A 22,919-nucleotide genomic window follows, 5' to 3' on the forward strand; every position below is an offset into this window, starting at 1 on the left:
ATATCACGAGACTTGCTCGAAATGTGGACCTGCTGTAAGTGCACAATGCAAAATTGCTTAATTCTGTTGAAGTGTAGGTCCCAAACAGTCACATCAAATATAAACTTGCATTTATACTGTAGCTTTGATGATTATAACCGAACAGGAACATTATAGAATGTGTGATGTTGCTCGATTTCTTTATATAATCTAATCAGAATTTGAGTAACAGTTTTGTTTTTCATGATTTTACCAGTTCAGTGTGAAGTTGACCTTTTAGGCACTTGATTTACCCGATATATAAAACAGTTCTCAAGTTGTATTGGATATGTAGCCTATGAAGTAATTGAAATGAATAACTGTGATATCATGGGGAATAATCATTCATTATATTTATTTTTGTTATAATTGTGCAGCACTACTACTTACCTTCAAATATCACACACACATTTTGCTCCCAACAGCTGTACAAGGCAGCATCACCTTATCCAACAGCAGGGAGTAAAGCTCTTTCTGCATGGAGACTTACGCTTCATTTGTTTTGCCCCAGGGGAGCGGGTGGCTGGGTGTGAGGTTTTCAAGGAGAAGGGTATCGTCTCTCCATCAGTCAGCATCGGTAACATCACCGTATGACTGAGTACTGTCCCCACATCACAACCACTCTTGTCTGCGTGTCAGTCACTTCTGGCCTTTCAACCAGTGGTTCCGCAGTTGTTGTGTGTCAAAACTCAGTGCTCAGCGTTCCAGAAATAACCGTTGCTTCCGGGGAGATGATGGGGTCTCCAAGCTCTCCCCTTCTCCTAGTTCCCTCTCTCCGTGTCTCATGCACTCACACTGTTTATGGCTCTCCCTGTCTTCCCTTTGGCCAAAATGTCTATTTCTGCATGTTCTCTGGAGGAATCCCTATAGATGACCTTGGCTTTACATCCCTAGTGGGAGGAGAAAGGAAGGAATGATGTGAAAACATTACCAGAAAGGGGATTAGAAGAGAGAATGGATTAATAGAGAGAAAGAGAAGAAAGAGAGAGAGCAGGGAGGTGGAATTAATGTGCAGGAAAGCAAAAGCTTGGTCACTGGTGACTCACTGGTTGACTGTTACGTAGGTATTCATATCCTATTCACACCATAGTGCACTGCTATGCTCTTTATGAGCAGTGAGTCATACAGAGATGAGGATACCTCAAGCTTCCTGGCATATGTGTCACGGTAGGGACGAGTGAAAAAGGTGCGAGGACTCAGGTGCTGGAGAATGAGTATTTATTAACAATAAAGAAAAACAAACACAAAACAAAACCCACGAGGGGGGAAAACATAACTATTAAATACAACACAAAACCAGAACATGAAACTTACTGCAGGATCACAGGGAACAAGAAACATTAGACAACAAACTGACACAGACTGCAAACAAGAGGGGACTAATAAAGGGAAACTAATCAAGGGGGAACAGGTGGGAGAACTCAAACAATAATCAGATAACAAGGGGGAGGGACCAGACAATGACATGAGCACATGGCTCAAAATAACAAAACACCCATGTGCAGCATAAGACAGGACAGGCATGTGACAATATGATGGCTTCCATATTCTGGCTTACTACTGAGTCTGTGTGAAGAAGTGTGGGGAAAACATTGTAAATGGAGAGATGAAAGGAAACAAATGTAAAAAAGACATGCACATCATCTAAACAACAACAACAACAACAACAATATATATATATATATATATATATATATATATATATGTTTATATGTTATATGGATTATTGTATTTTAATATACTTAAAACAAAACACAATACAGTACTAATACACTACCAATGACTCTTCTACAATATATATATATATTGTAGAATATATATATTGTACATTTAACAATATTACATATATATATATATATATATATATATATATATATATATATATATATATATATATATATATATGTATATATATATATATATATATATGTATATATATGTATATGTATATATATATATATATATATATATATATATGTATATATATATATATATATATATATATATATATATATATATATATATATATGTAATATTGTTAAATGCTTCACATGTTTAGAGAAGAATATGGCTTTTTTTTTTTGGAAGAAAATCAGTTTTTAATCACCTTTCTCTATTGAACCAGTTTTTTTTTCAACCTCCCTTTCACATCACCTTGTTCATCACCTCCAAATTCAATCTTCCCTGCTGTTATTTTTGTTCTTCTTTTAAACTTCCGCCTCTCCTCCATGTCTTCCTCTATGGTTTCCCTCACAGCCTTCCACTCCTTCCCTCAGTTGTTCACAGTCTTTCCTTCTGATGTCATATGTGCACCTTTGTGCTCTCTATCCCCTTCTCTCTCTCTCTCTCTCTCTCTCTCTCTCTCTCTCTCTCTCACACACACACACACACACACACACACACACACACACACACACACGCACACACACACACACACACGCACACACACACACACTCACACACATTTGTATACTCTCTGCCTCCCTCTCTCTATCTCTGCAGAGCTGAGCTGACAGGGAAACTTCCGTGCTGCAAGTGCTCGGAGTCTCTTCTTGAATTATTCACATACTGGGACCCCCCCCGAGTGCTTATCTTACCCCTCCCTCCCCCTTACCCCACTCTCTCTCCTTCATTCTCTGACTCCTGCCATTTGCTGCTGGCATGCTTTCTCTAACTTTTGTGGTTTTGACACACTGACTGACTTCAGCTGTTGTGAAGAATGCTGTTTTGCCACGACTAGTTTTTTTTTTCTAACAGTTCTGAATGCAATGTGAAGGAATAATGATAGGGAATTCTGTGGTCTCAGTCAGCTATTAGGAAATGAAAAACAAAATACATTTTCTTTGGGAAAAGAGGTGAGCGAGAATGAAAAAAATGCACACACACAAACACAATATATAATGCTCAGTTAGAGCTATAAATATGAAGCTTGAAATATCAAGAAATGAGGTTGAAAGAAAGTAAAGCATTATGGGTAGCTTTCAGAGCAGATGAGTGTACATTTATAATTATTATAGATAATTACAGTTTTTCTCAATTGCTAGAACACAATTTCTGAAACCTTGCTCCATTTTCTGAAAACATCAAACACAAAACCTCATCTTCAAGCACTATTTACAAAACCTCTGACTCCTCTTGCAAAATGAAACTGTTTTACCTGTGTTCAAAATCAAACACTGCTCTCAAATCATAAACAAAGTGATCAAAATAATATACTGTACACTATCAATCAGTCAGTAAACAATACACCAAAAAAATAGAAAACACATTGTTCAAAACATATAGTTCTCATGGAGAAGTAAATTTATAATCTCAAAACAAATTTCATATTTTTCCGTCATTGTCTTTTGATGAACGAAAACATGTTCTATCATAGTAGCTCAAAATTGATCAGAAATTACTACTCTGCTTTGCTCTTTGCATTTTTTTTGTTCTTCCTCTTCTTGTACCCCTATTTTTACAGTACTGTACCCTGCATCTCACAAACTTGTCTTTTGTCTTACTGTAATTCTTGTTCTTTGTTGATGAACCTGCAACCAGTCAAAATCTATTGAGCAGTCAGTACTGTTACAGTTTTTCTCGATTGTTTACACACATTTTCTGAAAGCATGCCTCATATTCTCAGAACTCTACACACAAATCCAAAAAAACACACACAATGGGCAAAACCCCTCAATTCTCCTGCAAAATGAAACTTTACATTCAAAACTATGTTATTTCTTCTCAAAATGGTATTTTGTTTTCAAATGACACACACAAACCATCATATGAATAGACATTTATAAGAACCAGTTGAACACTGATGTGCTCAATGTAAAACACTATGATGAATGGAAAACACTTCTTCTCCATTCATTATAATGACTTAGGCCTTTTTTTTGCTCAGTGTTACACTTACTACAGACAGTACATACATAAGTGTGTTGTACAGTTTTTCTCGATTGTTTACACACATTTTCTGGTACTTGAGACACAATGACCACAACATGCAACTCATTCACCAACCCCCTGAACCAATTCTGCTAAACTACAAGCACAATTCCTGCTTTACACTCAGATTGCAGTTCTAAAACACACCTTTTTCAAAACACTACACACAATTATCTGCTTTTGGCACAATTTTCATGCAGAAAATCTCTTGTTTTCAGAAGGAACACACTGCCATTCAAATATGCACACTGACTCATCACATGGGCAAACACCCGTCACACAGTTTTACAATTAGCAATCAGAGCCTTAGCATAAAAGAGCAACAGGTCAGCTCTTCAATGGAGCAATGGATGCCAACATTGGATTTTTTTTTATTGTAACTGTATACAGTGAATTCTTCTGTTGTTTTGTATGTAGACCACTGTATAACTTTGTGTTGGTTGGGATGTACACTGTGTACATTGTTTTTGTGGGAAAAATAAAATATATTTGTTATCGTGTATTTGTGTGTTCTGAGTAATAACAATATTATCAAATATTTTACAACACACTTATATATGTACTGTCTGTAGTAAGTGTAACACTGAACAAAAAAAGGCCTAAGTCATTATGATGAATGGAGAAGAAGTGTTTTCCATTCATCATAGTGTTTTACATTGAGCACATCAGTGTTCAACTGGTTCTTATAAATGTCTATTCATATGATGGTTTGTGTGTGTCATTTGAAAACAAAATACCATTTTGAGAAGAAATAACATTGTTTTGAATGTAAAGTTTCATTTTGCAGGAGAATTGAGGGGTTTTGCCCATTGTGTGTGAGTTTTTGGATTTGTGTGTAGAGTTCTGAGAATATGAGGCATGCTTTCAGAAAATGTGTGTAAACAATCGAGAAAAACTGTAAAATATTTGAGAATATTGTTTTTATACTCAGAACACACAAATACACGGTAACAAATATATTTTATTTTTCCCACAAAAACAATATACACAGTGCACATCCCAACCAACACAAAGTTGTACATACAGTGGTCTACATACAAAACAACAGAAGAATTTACTGTGTATAGTTACAGTAAAAACTAAAAATCCAATGTTGGCATCCATTGCTCTATTGAAGAGCTGACCTGTTGCCCTTTTATGCTAAAGCTCTGATTGCTAATTGTAAAACTGTGTGACAGGTGTTTGCCCATGTGATGAGTCAGTGTGCATATTTGAATGGCAGTGTGTTCCTTGTGAAAACAAGATATTTTCTGCATGAAAATTGTGCCAAAAGCAGAGAATTGTGTGTACTGTTTTGAAAAAGGTGTGTTTTAGAACTGCAATCTGAGTGTAAAGCAGGAATTGTGCTTGTAGTTTAGCAGAATTGGTTCAGGGGGTTGGTGAATGAGTTACATGTTGTGGTCATTGTGTCTCAAGTACCAGAATTTGTGTGTAAACAATTGAGAAAAACTGTAACAAATGGAAAGCACAATTATTCAGGGCCATACAATTTGTTCATTGTACAGTATACAGACTACAATGCACTGTACTACAGTATACAATACTAAAATCAAAGGAGTAAATATGTGATCACTGTGCTTCATCTTGTCTTTGGGCATCATTTGAAACAGGCTAAATAAATTTTGAGTGGTTGTGTTCAATCAATGACATGTGTTCTCTATTTGTATTTGACTGTTGCCACTTGTGTTTACCAGTATGGATGACATGTGCATTAGAGTGGAGAATGTGTTTTGAGAATGAGAATGTGTTTAGAGTTTTGCTGAAAAGTCTAAGTGAGATCTGCAAATTGTGTTTTACCATGTGAAATGGTTTAAGGTATTGACAACAGACTGCTTAATTAGCTAAATGAGTTCAGGCAACTGTATATATACAGTGAGGAAAATAAGTATTTGAACACCCTGCTATTTTGCAAGTTCTCCCACTTGGAAATTATGGAGGGGTCTGAAATTGTCATCGTAGGTGCATGTCCACTGTGAGAGACATAATCAAAAAAAATAAAAAAATCCAGAAATCACAATATATGATTTTTTTAACTATTTATTTGTATGATACAGCTGCAAATAAGTATTTGAACACCTGTCTATCAGCTAGAATTCTGACCCTCAAAGACCTGTTAGTCTGCCTTTAAAATGTCCACCTCCACTCCATTTATTATCCTAAATTAGATGCACCTGTTTGAGGTCGTTAGCTGCATAAAGACACCTGTCCACCCCATACAATCAGTAAGAATCCAACTACTAACATGGCCAAGACCAAAGAGCTGTCCAAAGACACTAGAGACAAAATTGTACACCTCCACAAGGCTGGAAAGGGCTACGGGGAAATTGCCAAGCAGCTTGGTGAAAAAAGGTCCACTGTTGGAGCAATCATTAGAAAATGGAAGAAGCTAAACATGACTGTCAATCTCCCTCGGACTGGGGCTCCATCCAAGATCTCACCTCGTGGGGTCTCAATGATCCTAAGAAAGGTGAGAAATCAGCCCAGAACTACACGGGAGGAGCTGGTCAATGACCTGAAAAGAGCTGGGACCACCGTTTCCAAGGTTACTGTTGGTAATACACTAAGACGTCATGGTTTGAAATCATGCATGGCACGGAAGGTTCCCCTGCTTAAACCAGCACATGTCAAGGCCCGTCTTAAGTTTGCCAATGACCATTTGGATGATCCAGAGGAGTCATGGGAGAAAGTCATGTGGTCAGATGAGACCAAAATAGAACTTTTTGGTCATAATTCCACTAAACGTGTTTGGAGGAAGAAGAATGATGAGTACCATCCCAAGAACACCATCCCTACTGTGAAGCATGGGGGTGGTAGCATCATGCTTTGGGGGTGTTTTTCTGCACATGGGACAGGGCGACTGCACTGTATTAAGGAGAGGATGACCGGGGCCATGTATTGCGAGATTTTGGGGAACAACCTCCTTCCCTCAGTTAGAGCATTGAAGATGGGTCGAGGCTGGGTCTTCCAACATGACAATGACCCGAAGCACACAGCCAGGATAACCAAGGAGTGGCTCTGTAAGAAGCATATCAAGGTTCTGGCGTGGCCTAGCCAGTCTCCAGACCTAAACCCAATAGAGAATCTTTGGAGGGAGCTCAAACTCCGTGTTTCTCAGCGACAGCCCAGAAACCTGACTGATCTAGAGAAGATCTGTGTGGAGGAGTGGGCCAAAATCCCTCCTGCAGTGTGTGCAAACCTGGTGAAAAACTACAGGAAACGTTTGACCTCTGTAATTGCAAACAAAGGCTACTGTACCAAATATTAACATTGATTTTCTCAGGTGTTCAAATACTTATTTGCAGCTGTATCATACAAATAAATAGTTAAAAAATCATACATTGTGATTTCTGGATTTTTTTTTTAGATTATGTCTCTCACAGTGGACATGCACCTACGATGACAATTTGTGTGGTTTTTCCCTTGAATTTTGAGAGTGTAAATTCTTAATGATTCTTAGTGCTTGATTGTCCTGATGATGTACACTAGCAGACAAAAGTTTGTTTGATTTTTTTTTTTTTTTTTTTTTAAATGTTCTTGAAAGAAGTCTCTTACACTAAACAAGGCTGCATTATAGTTAAAAAAGGCAGTAAAAATAGTAATATTGTGAAAAATTATTACATATAAAATAACTATTTTATATTGTAATGTATTTTAAAATGTAATTTATTCCTGTGATGGCCTGATGAATTTCCAGCATCATTACGTCACATGATCCTTAGAAATCAGTCTTTTATAATCATACTTTGCTGATTTGGTGCTCAAGAAAGCTCCTGATTTCTGATTATTATCAGTAGATAACAGTTGTGCTCCTTTAAATTTTTGTGGAAAGTGTGATTGGCCTACTTTTTTTTCAAGATTATTTGATGAATGGAAAAAAATTCTAATAGATTTTTTAACAATATAAATTTATTTAATGTAAATTTTGTTAAATGAAATTTTCTTTGCTAAATAAAAGTATTAATTTCTTTAAAAAACTTACTAAAGCATATACTTATATGGTTATGGCTTTAGCGCAGTATATCTGTTGTGGTCCTGATATGTTGCATTTTTGCAGGAACCTTTGTGTGTGAATGTGAAAGAGACAGAGAGCTTAAACAAATTCAGCATTATCTGCTTTATTTCAGGCTTTGCACAGTCTTACATTGTACAAAGGCAAAATCTTCAGAGAATGTGTTTTTTTCCCCTCTCTCTCATTTCTCTCATAGGTTAAAGCAATAGTTCACCCAAAAATGAAAATTCTGTCATTGTTTACTCACCCTTACGATGTTCCAAACCTGTATGAAATTCTTTCTTCTGCTGAACACAAAAGAAGATATTTAGAAGAATGTCAGTAACCAAACAGTTGACGGCACCCATTGACTTCCATAGCTGTACATTTGTTTTTCCTACTATGGAAGTCAATGGGTGATGTCAACAGTCTGGTTACCAACATTCTTTAAAATATCTTCTTTTGTTTTCAGCAGAAGAAAGAAACTCTTGGAACAATTGGTTCTGTTGGAACCAACAGAAATGGTTTGGAACAACTTGAGGGTGAGTAAGTATAATGACAGCATTTTGGGATTAACTATACCTTTAAAACAATAATTACTTCAAAATCAAATTTAGTATCCTTAAAGATTAAAATGGAACCTTTTACCTTTAAACAAAAAGACACATATTTAAACGTAACTTCCCATCACCAAGAGACCAATGTCACATTCGGTACACAATGAATCCAAGCATGACTGTGTGGTCAGTAGCTAAATCCATTCAACATCCCACTATTCCCAAACGCAAACCAATCAATAACAGTTTTATCACAGACAGACAAGAACATTGGCCAATCAACGGTAATGACTCATTTATCTGATGAACGAGCCAGCTTCAATTTGCTGTATTGATCCGAGCTAACGATCTAACCTCAGCTATCCAGGAACTGCCAATGTGGGGTGAAATGTTTTTTCTCAGAGGATACAATAATATGAGGATTCAACAATTAATTCTAAACTAAATCTATACTACGGATCCTAAAAATATTAACTCTGCCAATTCTGGCCACTTAAATGCACATTCGTTCTTGCAGGGAGTAAAATTTGTGTCTCACCACTCACCAGGGAAAGTAACAAAATTGGCATCAATTCCATGAGTGATTTGCAGTTTGGATCAGCTGCCAGCAGGGGGAGTTTAGGAGTGCGTTACTCCTTCAAGCACATAATTAGATCAGTAGCATAATTGTAAGTGAACTTATGAGGCTGAAGTCCCAGTATACTGAAACAAGTGATGAGGAAACAGCAAAACAAAAGTCAACAACAGCTACACATTACTGTGGCGTTTAAACCACAGGTTTTGTGAAACATTTTTCCTCCCTTGGTCTCTCTGGAGGGTTAGGCCTGGTTTCAAAGGGGGTGAAAACTCAAATATGAAGAAGTCCCACTTGTTCAATTACTCATGCGCACATATACATACAGTACATACAGTAAGAAAAACAGAAAAACTGTGCTTTGCTGGCATGTGATTGGCAGGCACCACGGTATTACATTCATGTCTTTGCACCAGAGAACGCTGTGTATATGTATACGTTTAGCATGTGTGTGTGTGTTCAGTGTGTTCGTGGTACAGGGTGCTGTAGTGTCATGTGTTCTGCCCCGGTGAAAGGTAGGCGCTGGGTACAGTAGTGGTGCACCACTTCTGGGATGCTTGGGAACACACAGCTGCTCTTTTCCAGTGTGTAGCCGCATTCTTTAGTCTGCGCTACGATGATGTGCACACATCCTTGACTTGTCCTGTAGAGAGAGGGAAATAAGGATCTAATATCATCTACATCAGCTTTTCAGGACTGCCAACTCATTTCTTGTTCTCTTGATATCAAACATACACAAGCACGCACTTACTTAAGGGCGATGGAGTACTTGCTGGTAGCCGATTCGCTGTCTCGCACCAGGAAACTGGCCTCCCTACAGTGCTGCAGCTGAGCCTCCGCCTCCTGCCGACTCACACTGCCATGATACCAGCTGAAGAGAGAGAGAGAGAGAGAGAGAGAAGGAAAGGGGAGGAGATTCTTATTTATACATTGCATGATTATGTAATATGAATACTTTGAAAACAGATTAGATAAAGTATAGAATATATAAGAAGAGAATTAGGAGGGATTGAGAAAGATGGACAGACAACTGTACAAATGGATAGATCTGCCAAATCATTTTTGTCCATACAATTAAAGTCAATGGGGTCCAATTTTGTTGTGATTCCCACTGACTTTCACGGAATGGACAAATGTATGTTTCAGAATAATTTCCTTTAATGTTTCACAGAAAAAGAAAGTCATACATGTTTGAAACGACATGAGGGTGAATATATGATTTTAAATGTTTTTAAAGGCTGTGCTTTATTATATATTATAAATAAACAATAAACAATAAACAATAAAATAATAAAAAATAAAAATATATAAAATAAATAAATTAGAGTAAATATTAATAAACTTGTATATTTATTGATATTTGTTTAATTAAACATTTAAAATAGTTTTTTATTAAGTGCACAAATTTTCATTACAACATAAATATAATAAATATTAAAATTTATATAAAATTTAAAAAATATAATACTAAAAAAACATTAAAAGGATAGTTCACCCAAAAATTAAAATTCTGTCATCATTTATGCGTTCTTATGTTGTTCCAAACCTGTATGAGTTTCTCTCTTCTGCTGAAGACAAAAGAAGATATTTTAAAGAATGTTGGTAAACAGACAGTTGATGTACTGTCAGTTGATGTGATGTAGTGATGATGTTTTTTTTTTCTATAGAAAAAAACTTGGAAGTCAATGGCTACCATCAACTGTTGACCAACATTCTTTAAAATATCTTCTTTTGTGTTCAGCAGAAGAAAGAAACTCATACAGGTTTGGAACAACATAAGACAGAATTTTCAGTGTTGACATTATTTTTCAAGATTATTCTCTGACATGCAAACTAATATTAAGTTGGCCTCTATTATAATTGCTAATATACACAGTAGCTAGGTGATCATGTGTTTCACGTCATAACTGTTAATATATTGCATCTTTTAGCACATACATTCCCACTACTATTTTAATCTCACCATTTCATTCTTGAGTTTTTAAGTTTCAGGTAATCTGCTTAAAATAACCACATTCACACATTAGCAGTAGTGTCTAAAACTGTTTTTCATACACAAACACACACACCTCTGTTTCTCCAAAGGCAGGGTGGGATCAACTATTGGTGTCTCACTGTCTGGGGTGATGCTGGGAGACGATGGGGAAGTCGGGGAGGGGGGATTCGGTCGAAGAGATTTGGGGGTCCAGCTCTTATGTTTCAGGGTCTGCTGTTTTACAGTAGGAGAACCTGATTCTTCCTTCGACATACGCTCCACTCCATCAAACTGAGCTGTACACAGAATGAATCATATTAATTGCCACAAATTTTATGATGACAATAATGACCTCCCCTGTTATCCCAAATGTTTGGAACAACTGCTGCACCCCAATATCATTAAAACTAAATTACTTTTAAATAGTTTTTTCTCATCACTGTGGTTATGTAATGGCAATGCTAAATAAAGAAGATGCTACTAATATGAGAGTGAGGCATGGTACCTGACAGTGCTCTAACAATCTGCTCCTTTTTCCACTCCCAGGGCAGCTCATACTCTGCCAGTGGTCTGGAGTCGGACTCAGGTCGGGTCAAGGGAATTCCCTCCAGAACCTCTTCATATGGGACATCATAGATCTGAGGGGGTCCAGACCCCTCACTCTCTCCTCCATTCAACACTACACACACTTTCAGCAGGTCCTTCGAGCCTCGCCGGCGAATCTCTAGATAAGGGCACAAATTTGTATTTCACAATTGTTTCCACAAATTTGTGGGCAAACCGCATGGATTCCCAACAAAATGACTCGATTTCGCCCACAAGCATTCGCAGAACAACAGTAAATGTAACCGTACCTTTAGTCTCAAATTTATCAAGCTTCCACATATTCTCATATTTACAAACTGTTGAAATTAATATAACAGATACTGTTATGGATTTTGCATCTGTGTGCAGGTGACCACTACCCACTTTCTCCAAATGTATTATTGAGAAAGTGGGAATCCCCCAAGAAAGGGATGGCCTTATTTGTCCCTAGAAATCAATATACTGTATGCATATTCAGATGCTTCATTTACAATAGTCTGTGTGCTAAGGTTGTAGAACAAGCTGTCAGCTTTTTCTCAATCTCTTGCCTTTTTCTAAACTTTTTTGCTAAATATTGCAATAATTATTTAAAGTAATAACTTCAAAGTAGTTACACATGTAATATGTAATATAATTAAAAACAATGTCAGTAATGGCACTATTGTCAGTCACTTTATACACCAAGTGAATGTTTTTCTACACTTTCCAAACAAATCACCATATAACTGTTGAAAGAGCATCTAGAAGTTTAGTCTATGAAGACATTATTTGTTTTGAGATCACTTTAAATGTGTGTGAAACCACAGGAAATTATGATCAAGTCAAAGTTGAATCTGTACCATCAAATAGCACGTCATGTCATAAGTCTGTTCTCTCTGCAGCAAACTAAATTATGCGGTAACAGGTTTGCTTCTTTAAAAGATTATACTTTATGGGAGCAACAGGCAGCAGAACCAAAAACAGGGTTCAGTATTCGAAAAATAATTATGATGATGCGCTTACGATTGAAGTGCATGAGGCCGATATAAAAGCAGAAATGTGCAGCTAAACATTTTATGAGAGAACTTACGCTATTTTTCTGCTAAAGCTGTAAAGTCTTTCTTTATACGCAGTCTGCTTTACCGCCCATGAGTTTTTGTCTTTTGTATTAGCTAACTATCTGGTTCTAAGTTTAGATTTTAAATTTAGACTGAAAATTAAAGTATGTTTTTAACTTTTGTATAATTCAGATACACATATAAAAAATAAAATTAAAAAAACGTATTACACAACACAATACATATCTGATAAAACATAGAAACCCATCTCGTATACGCCTTTTTAAACTGTGAAGAAAAGAAAAAAATAACCTGAAAAAATATAGCATTTCCTATCATTCTCATATATAACTGTATCATACAGCATTTTCAGTTAGCCTAAATGAATTTCTCTAAATTTGTCTACCTGTGCATCTATTCATTCCTTAAGATTTAAAGTTCAACAAACATCAACAAAACTATGCCTGAAGCTCCATCGTTCTTCCCTCTCTCTGTTTCTTTGCTGTCACTTTGTGTCTGGCCTATTGTGTGAGAAAACAATGGTCATACCAGGGAAAAGTCAGACCGAGTCTATGATTGGCTGGCTTAGCAGGCCACTTCCTGAGTTCTGGGAAGTGATTGGGGGGAGAGGGGAGTGTTGAGGGGGTCTTTCTCACATAGCCAGGCATACTGGGGGGACGGCAGGGGTCAACTTCCTGTCCATAGAATGGGGCAAAGGAAACACAGACAGGAAACAGGAAGCAGAAAGAGGAAACTGCACCCATTGTCCCAGCACAACACTGTCACCGTGGAAACCACCAACGAGGGGAGAGAGAGGGAGCTATGATTTTTCATACTCTTAAAATCCCTGAAAATCTGCTTATTACACTGACAAAACATTTCAGATGAATAAATGATTAAAAGAAGGAGAAATAAAGGAGAGAAGAGGTAAATAAATGAGGGATGTACCTGTAATAATGAGCTGGGCATCATAAGGTTCCATGTAGCCATCATTCTCTCCTTCTCTTTCAGCCTCTCTCTGTTCCCTTGTTTTCTCTGCATCAAATGGGTCAGCATAATCCTCCAGGATGATCTATTAAGAGTGAGAAGAAAAGAAGAATAGAAAGCGATATCAGTGATTTGTGTTAAGGACTATAATAGAACCCAGTTAACAGGGAACGGTCTCAAAACCTTTTTTCATAACTTAATGGGAATGTTAGCAAAACATTCTTAGAATATATTTTTGTTAGCTAGGAAGAAGCACCTTCATTAGGTAAGGAATGAAGAATATTCTGTTCAATAAAAGTTTACAATTTGTGGCATAGACTAGATATCACAAGAAAACGTTCATTTTTGGAGGATTTAAAAGCAGAAATGTGAAGCTTAAAATATATAGAAGTACTTTAATTTATTCTGCTAAAACGTGTGCTTTATTTGAGCAGCAAAGTTGTTTTCTTAATTTTAATGATCATTTTAGTGTTTAGGTGTTACATTGGCATGGTAATGAACTTGTAAAATTGGATACAACTAAACAGAACAGGTTAGTAAGAGTTTTTTTCTCACTAAAATTATGTTAACATGCTTATTGTTTGGTTATGATATTGAAACTATTTATTTTTATAAATACTAATTGAAATTTTTTTTTTTTTTTTTACCTTTTAAGGACTTGCCCCATTCCCTTTCATTATATATGTTTTCTTTTTAAGAAAAGAAGGAATATTTTTTTTCTGATAATCAACATTATGCCACAAGGGCTATCGATTGGGCTTAAAGGAGAATTTTTTTTTGTAAATTTGGAGTGCTGTCAATACAGAGAACAACGACAAAAATCGGTGTTGCCTACACCATGTTATCCTCTTTTTAAAATTAGCACCCTGTTGACTTCAATGGGGCAAGTTTTAAACCTGCTTTTAGCCTCTTAACATCCTTGATGTGTCATTACAAGTGCCCAGCCATTGTGAGTGATTCCTTCAGAGTGAACACGGGTGAATCTGACTGCAGTAGATGTGAAAGATATGAATAAAAGTGATGTTATTTCAGCCAGCGCACATACCTGTATTTACATCCTGTTTTCGGTCGAAGTCCACAGTAATCGATTGTCGAGTTCACACGCGTGATCATAGGTAACTAAACATATGCGCGTGAACTCGACAATCGATTACTGTGGACTTCGACCGAAAACAGGATGTAAATACAGGTATGTGCGCTGGCTGAATTAACATACATTTTATTCATATCTTTCACATCTACTGCAGTCAGATTCACCCGTGTTCTTTCTGAAGGAATCACTCACATTGGCTGGGCACTTGTAATGACACATCAAGGATGTTAAGAGGCTAAAAGCAGGTTTAAAACTTGCCCCATTGAAGTCAACAGGGTGCAAATTTTAACACGGTGTAGGCAACACCGATTTTTGTCGTTGTTCTCTGTATTGACAGCACTCCAAATTTACAAAAAAATGAGCTCAATGTTAAAATTGACCGGAGTTCTCCTTTAACTTGTACTGAACCTGAATAGTCCTTTAATAATATGATGCCAACATTTTCTGCAATGATCTACTTCAGAAATAGTGCAAACCCAGCTTAAAAGGGCATTTAGTCAAAACCTGGAGTTAAATTACATCTTATTGGGTGGAATTCTTTCTTCACTGAAGAGCTTAAAGGGTAAGTTCACCCAAAAATGAAAATGCTGTCATTACTCACCCTCACGTTGTTCCAAACCCATAAGTCTTTTGTTCATCTTCGAAACACAAATGAAGATCTTTTTGATGAAATCTGAGAGCTTTTTGTTCCTCCATTGACAGCTGCACAACTTCCACTTTGACACTTCAAAAAGTTACAACTAATCCATATGAATTGAACCAATGAGGTTAGTTCTTGCGCGTCAAGCAGGTTTGGTTGTGTTTCTGTTTCTGTTCGCTGGTCAATGTTTATATGTGAATAAAAGCCAAAATTCAATTTGTTAATCATATAAAGTGATCAAGTCTCTTCAGAAAATTTGGACTAAACTGCTCAATTCATTTGTATTAGTTTTACAATCTCTTTATGAACTTTTTGAAGCGTCAAAGTGGTAGTTATAGCTGTCAATGGAGGGACAGATTCATTAATAATATTTTCTTTTTTGTTCCGGAGAAGAACGAAAGTCTTACGGGTTTGGAACAACATGAGGGTGAGTAATTAATTACAGAGTTTTCATTTTAGGGTGAACTAACCTTTTAATCTTATTCTCCGGCCCATCTTTTCCCATTCTTTCTCTGATTCTCCCTCTGGACGTGGGTGTGTGTGTGTGTGTGTGTGTGTGTGTGATCTCATGAGATTCTGATTTCTGTGCTATTATGTTCAAAGTGTAGCTGGAGGGGATGTCTGTAAATGGGATAGGATACAGCCTATGTATCAGGTGACATAATTCTTCAAACACTGCCTTCACCAGGGACTAGAAGAATGGGATAGAGCCATTGTGTTATGTACGCATTGTATTCTTTGCGTATTTGTGAGCAAGGGTGTGTGTGTATGTGAGCACAAAAGTGTGTTTCCCACAATGACAGAGTGAAGAGTGTGTGCATGGCTAGGAAAAGAGACAGGAAGAGAGGCAAGGAAAGGGCTCTCATTGTGTTTGTTGCTTTTCAGCTCCACTGTGTCTGCTTATAATAAAGCAGTTCAATGAAAAGAGAATATAGGAAGAAAAAGAGAGATGTGAGGAGGGAGGAGAGAAGGATACGAAAGAGAGAAGAAGGGGCTGAGGGAGGGGAAAAGGAGATAATGCTTAAACAAAGAGCTGGAAGAGAGATACTGATCTCAATTTTCAAAACAAAGACGTTTGTTTGGTTCTCACAGTCAACAGGGTGACTGGAATTGGAGTATGTCATGTATTAAAAAGAACTCCTGAAAAAAGCATCCGTCTCTGAGGCCTGCTTTATCACTCAGATCAGGGATATTCTTTCTTTATCCCAGCTGAAAAACCCACCCTAAACCAGCCTGATGCTGGTCTCAGTTGGTTTGAGCAGGTCTTAAGTTATTTCAGCTGGCCAGCAAGTAGACCAGCAGAACAGTGCCCAAAACCCCACTAAAACCACCTAAGACCAGCAAAAAACCCAGCTTAAGGGGTTAGTTTTTTTCCCCAAAAAAATTAATTTACTACATTTTCAGAAAACAGTTGTCACCTACAAATCTGTTTAGAAAATACATTATGTAATAATAATTATTAATATATTATTATTATTTATTGTTAGTTTACATTGTGGTGTTGGCTCATTCTCAAACTTACCGTTTCTGTTCTGATTGGTGACTTGGCCCTCTCGCTGTCCGGGGATGATCCTCCTGCACTGGATTTTGGATCATTAACCTTGATCATTCTGCTCATGTACGCGTCAGCCAGACTGGTGGTCCGCAGGGTGCGATGGTCTTCAAACCCTTCCATTTTTGTGGTTTTCTTACTTTTCCCAGGGATCAGAATTTCCCATATCTTCCCGTCTTTCATCGAGCCGGTGCTGGAGTGGTTTCTTCCCAGCTCGATGGCCGAATTTTTACGATTTCTCCCGTGGAGCAGCGAACCAACACCACCACCACCACCACCGCCACCGTTTTCCGCTCCAGAATTTTTACGCAGACTCCCCTTCGAACCAGTACCAACGGTCAGAACCGGTTTGGGACGGGACTGGGTTCCCGATTCCGAAGCAGAACGGATCCGATCGGATCCAGTCTTCAAACTAGTTGGGAAATCTTTAAACCACTTCGCCATGACGAATACAGGTGTCTGCGCTACTCTCCATACACACGCGCAACTCCTTTAGAAAACCAATCAGCTTCTAAAATATCACTCACTATGGCCCCTATAATGGATTTTTTTTGCCTTAAACACTTTAACGTGCAGTTCAATTGACACAAGGTTGTTGTTATTTTAAACAAGAACTCTTTTTAATTTATTGAATTTTGAAAATCTGTCAAATTGATTTAGGGAAAGGTTCCGAATATTAAATCCCTTTTACTAATCTTGATCACAGAATTTATCCCATTCGTATTTCTTTTCAGGAAACTTCTTACACTCTCAGTTACGATTCTTCACATTGGAGAATAATGTATTGTTGTTGTTTGCTCCCAATTATTCCCGCAAGATAAAGAGGAGTCTCTGAAGGGCATAAACGCGGAAAAATTTAAAGTTTTTCTTAGCTCTCGATGAAGATCCCATTCCCGGTATATCCACTCCAAGCGACAGTCTAAATGAAGTGAAGAGGATGTAGGCTACGTGCGCTTGTGCTGACGCTGTGGGTGGGGGTGGTTGCAGCTACTGTTCCCCTAAAGGAGAACTTTTCATTTGCTGGGCGCTGCCCACCTGTGGACGCAAACCTTCTGCTCAGTAATCCTCTGGTGCACAGCAAATCGGTTTTATTTAACGTTTCCATTTATTTGCCCAAGGGGTCTAGTTGTCACACTCTTTACTCCAGTGAATAGGCCTATTTCTCAAAAGTATTTTTGAACGGAAAACAAACAAACAAACAAACAAACAAACAAACAACTATTTATTTTTAATTAAAACTATTTAACATTTGCCACTACATAGGCTACACATCACTGAACACGAGCTAATCTATTATCTATGAGCTAAGGCTTTTCAATTAACCCCTCTACTGTTCGCATGTCGGTCAAAAATGACCGATTTTTTATTTATTTTTTATGTCAATGAAATCATTGTAGGCTACTAGGCTCTATTTTAATTCGATAATGTTTTTTTACTTTATATATTCTTATTTTATGTGATTTATGGTAACTAAATTAGGCTATATTTATGCAGTAGCCTAGTTATAATTCATTTATTCACTTTTTGAGCATGAATCTTTTTGAGCATGAACCTGAAAAAGCTTAACTTTTCATAACTCTTGAATGCTTTGGAGAACAGAATTAAAGTTTGGTCTCTTTTTAATAGGCTATATGACACTCAGATTATTGAGGAAGTAAAAAAATAAAAAAAAATAAAAAAGTGAACTTGAAAAAAGTTCGACATTTATTGTTATGAAAAATGCACAAAAAATAATAATAATTTGTATATGAAATATATTTTCCAAAACACGTTTTACGTGTTCCAAAGCCGTGTTCCAAATTCGGATATAGCCATGTTCCAAATTCGAGGTTGATATCTCAAAAAACGAGCTTTCAGTTAGAATTTGTTTGTGCGCAGTAGGCTATACCAAACGTTTCCAGTAGATAAAATTCGTCTCCCATTCATTTCCACTGCTCATTTTTGACCGCGGAAAATACAAGGGTGAATATTTGTTAAGCATTTAACCTTTTCGGATCATGTAAATGATTTGTGTGTGTGTGTGTGTGTTCACATAGCAAGTGAACCTTTTCCAAGTTTTTTCCTTTTCCAAAACCTTTTCCAAGTTTCGTACCATTCCGATAAAGTAAACAATTCTAAAAAACAAAACGTAGGTTATTTTTTTCGGTCAAAAATGAGTCATAACCGAATGCCACCAGAGGGTTAATTTAAACAGTAAAGCAAATATGAAACATAAATTATGACTACAAAAAAAAAGGTAACATACAAATCCTATATCTACTTGATGTTCTTAATTTTAAAAAGGGCTAATAACCAGACAAGCTCCACATTTTTTTTGTGCAAGACACTACCACTACCACAGTGGGGCAGCAGATCACACCGGGTAACTGACCTTGGGCAACTTAAAGTCATTTATACTGCCTCCATCTAGTGGCTAATTAATAAAACATGCTAAATTAATTGATATGTAAACATGAATTATAGTATATTATAGCCTATTAATTTAAGTAAATAGACCTAATGTCTGTTTGAAAAATATTTCTGAAATTTCATCATGTTAAAATTGTTCTTAGAGTTTCATGCTTGCCTACTTGCCTGCTTATACAAACAATTTACATGGTTCTGGAAGTAAAACTACTCAACATTTAAATAGTGGAAGTTGAGCTGTGATCACACAATACTGTCTCTGCCCACACGTGACTACTGGCTGTTAACAAAGTGAAGAGTAACATCATCATTATCAAGTGTGTTTATTAACACTGTCAGTCAGCCCAGCTCATCATGGAATGTCTTGCAGAATTTATTGAAAAGCACCTGGACCTGTTTTTCCAGTTATTGAAAACGACGGAAAAAAACAAAAAAAGGGAAAATGAAATCCATGCTATAAATTCTAGCCTATAAAACAACACACAAAGGGACATTTACTCCCATCGGTGGACCAACTACATTTACATTTAATCATTTAGCAGACGCTTTTATCCAAAGCGACTTACAAATGAGGAGAGCAGGAGAGCAAATGTTGCAACAATATGCAAGTGGCGCTTCCTGTGAGTGTGACTAGTCCCAGTTAGTATTCTAGCAGACGCGTAGCAATTTTTTTTTTTTTTTTTTATAAATATAACTAGCATAACAACTGTAGGCTACTCATATTGCACTATTTGGCTTTGTTTTCAATATGATTGCACTAGTCAGAGTTTAGACTATGAGCTGCTACTTTGCGCAATTCCAAACGGCGATAAAATTATGATTTTATATATTTTATTTACAAAAACAGACTTTTTTATAATACATACAAACTGGTCTTCACTGTTGATTATTATTTTTAAGATTTTATTTATATTTTATATAGTCTACGAGGTGCACGCACTGTAGTAAAAAACCCTGTCAACTATTTACATGCATATGGAATTACAAAACAGGCAGTTAGCTGAGCTATAAGCTTGCCGTAAAACATTGAGCCAATTTTGTGACAAAACTGAACTTTCATTATGTCTCTAAATCATAACCCGAATTTTTTTTTCACGGCTCCACAGACAAACATGTTCCAGATTTTATTGTGATTGACATACAACCTAACCAATAATCGAAACCGAAATGGTTTCACGCGTTCCACCCACGACGCCATTATCAGCCAATGAGATTATTCCTCACTCGCAAAGTGGGCGAGGCAAGTAGTATCGGTCTGAAAGGTAACAGGTTGTCTTTAGCCAATGTTTTCCCTGGGGATTATTAGTTAGAGCTGTCACATTCAAAGAAACGTCCTTTACTGTTACACTATCAGTTCTCATGAAGAAGAACAGCAGGAAGTAACAGAGGAACATTAGGCAGAGTAAAAGATACACTTTGCCGTAATATCAGGTAGGTTAAATGTTATTTTTGTTCGCTATCACCGCTAAACCTGTTAGCCCGTGACTAGAAATTGATGCTTGCTAAACTTGTTTGTGGCGCCAGATGCTCCAACGAATTCTCGAGCTGAACTTTCTCCTTTAGGAATGACACACTTGTCTCGCTCGCATACTGTTCAGCTTAGTTGTGTTTTTGTCCTGTTTCGTGTTCTTCTCAAGTTTACTTATCTGAAGATGGATTAATGTCTGTCCAAAGGATTATTGTCGAGCCCGCGTATTTACAAAAGCTCCTTCAACTGGTTTACGCTGAAAATGAGCGCTTCGCCTCGAGAGACTTAATAACCCATTGAGTTTCGCACCAAGCGCAGGTGCATCGCCAGGTGAACACCTGCGCTTCTCGCTTTGGGAGCAAATCATTGAGAGAAAGTATTGACGTGGCAAACAATCCTGTTTTAACAGTGTTGTGATTGTTTACCTCACCACAGCCCACGAAAGCCCGCTAAACACTCAAAGCCTTGTGTTTGAAATAACCCAATTTGTATTCAAATGAATAACGAGTCAGTCAAACTTACCGTGAGCGATCAGGTTACTCTGTCAACGTTAGGCTGTCAAACGTGTGCTGTTCAAAAAGACTTAAAAGAACAACCAACCTTTTAGTTATTTAAAGCTTTGCTCTCGTTTATATTTGATTCATAGTTCTTAGTATTTTGGTAGTTCCGTGATGTTATGTTATCCAGTCAGACGCCAGGACTTTTCGAGATTTGAAACCAGTGACTCAGTGCAGAGGAATTGTAGGCCCAGATGAGCAGTGGGACACAAACTCTTTACATACTACTCATTTTCTGTCATTTACATTAGTGATTTACTGCGTGTTTTGTTATAAGGCTCAAATATAAATTTGTTGCTTTTTATCTAATAGCCTACATAGAACTTAGCTTCATCATTATTATTAAAATGATTATACTGATGATTAAACTTTTAAAGTTGGCATAAAATAAGATTTTATGTCTAAATCAAATGAAAATTCATTTTCCAAATGGATGTTATTGATCTTATTGTGAATTCATCTGTGCTTATTTTTTATTTTATTTTAACATTTTTGACGTCATAATTGGATTCTTAAGCTCACATTCAGCCAATCTGCCTACGTTCAATCGACAACTTCCATACTTTTTCTTTTTCAGTAATTAATTTAACACACTATGTCACAATATGGAAGAAAATATCGGTTGCTATCATTTTTCATCATGACTTTAAATAAAAACATTCAGTTCTGTGGGTGAGAAAACTCGCCAAGAAGCTTCCCTCCAATGAGACACATGAGCTTTTGATTTTCATGAGTTTTAATAATTCTGGCTGCAATTCTGGAGTAATTACCTCAAGAAAGACCCAACGGCACATTTTATTATTATGAAATCCAATTAAGTAGTAATATTTTTTATAGGTTTAACAAAGATAAATCTTTAAGCAAGCACCCCTTTCCAACCTGCTAAAGTACACTCAGCAGTGGATGTATCCTGGTTGGGAATCATTGGCATTACATTAAAAGCTTGCTTTTCATTTGAATCACTGTTTGCACATATTTAGACCATAAAACCAAACGTTTTGTTCCTGCATCCACCATATCACACTGTCATCTTGGTTACTGACCTATGACTACATTGTGCTGAGCCATGGACAAACATAACACTATTACATCTCTATCACTGACATGAGACGCTAATCTTCTAGTGTGATTCACAGCTGAGAGTCATAACTTGCTTTTATTTTTCCAAGCTGAAAAACCTGGAGTCATGAGCACATGCTGGTATTAGATAAGATTTCATTTTATATTGTGTGAGTTTCTTGTCATATGATTTGTGTTTGGCAACACTGGAGTCAGTCATGCCTGTGAGATCCAATAGACGGACAGAAGAAGAACTTCTTGTTTGTCTGTCTTTGAAACGAGAATAGTGATTGAAGTGTAGGAAGGGGGGGGGGAAGAAAGGAAAAGAAAGATTTAGTGGGAGTTTGGCAGGAGACAAAGAATGCTAAGGGGAGTCGAGCACTAATGGAGGGATACCAGGCTCTTTAAAATGAGATGAAAGCTTTCGATAGGCTACACTTTCTCAGATGCATTCTCATAGCAACTCGACTCTTTAATTCAGACTTATCTAGAT

At 36.9% G+C, this 22,919-nt stretch overlaps 2 protein-coding genes across 3 annotated transcripts in view; one reads left to right on the forward strand and one right to left on the reverse strand.

The window, feature by feature from the left end:
• Positions 1-8,047: 8,047 nt before the first annotated feature.
• she (Src homology 2 domain containing E) lies at positions 8,048-17,877 on the reverse strand. Its single transcript, XM_084089176.1, has 6 exons — positions 16,907-17,877; positions 13,613-13,736; positions 11,548-11,766; positions 11,137-11,338; positions 9,819-9,938; positions 8,048-9,710 (listed from the first exon to the last, which is right to left on the reverse strand). Exons 1-6 carry the CDS (start codon positions 17,378-17,380, stop codon positions 9,527-9,529), a joined length of 1,323 nt encoding a protein of 440 aa, XP_083945302.1. The 5' UTR covers positions 17,381-17,877; the 3' UTR covers positions 8,048-9,526.
• Positions 17,878-20,564: 2,687 nt separating this feature from the next.
• The window catches only part of LOC311067365 (cingulin-like), a 36,684-nt gene continuing 34,329 nt past the window's right edge, over positions 20,565-22,919 (forward strand). The window contains exon 1 of one of the 2 annotated variants that reach the window (XM_084089179.1): positions 20,565-20,773. The gene's annotated coding sequence lies outside the window, so the exon portion shown is untranslated. The remainder of the gene's footprint in view (positions 20,774-22,919) is intronic. The other variant, XM_084089178.1, reaches the window with a different exon arrangement.

Source organism: Abramis brama (assembly GCF_963993115.1).
Source record: "Abramis brama genome assembly, chromosome: 17".
Classification (NCBI taxonomy): Eukaryota; Metazoa; Chordata; class Actinopteri; order Cypriniformes; family Leuciscidae; genus Abramis; species Abramis brama.

Excerpts from the sequence above, each read along its gene's own strand:
- she (XM_084089176.1), bottom strand. The coding sequence starts at position 17,380 with ATGGCGAAGTGGTTTAAAGATTTCCCAACTAGTTTGAAGACTGGATCC. Across the intron at positions 11,339-11,547 it reads GATTGTTAGAGCACTGTCAG|CTCAGTTTGATGGAGTGGAG; the intron begins GTACCATGCCTC and ends TTCTGTGTACAG. Across the intron at positions 9,939-11,136 it reads CTGCCTTTGGAGAAACAGAG|CTGGTATCATGGCAGTGTGA; the intron begins GTGTGTGTGTTT and ends CTCTCTCTTCAG.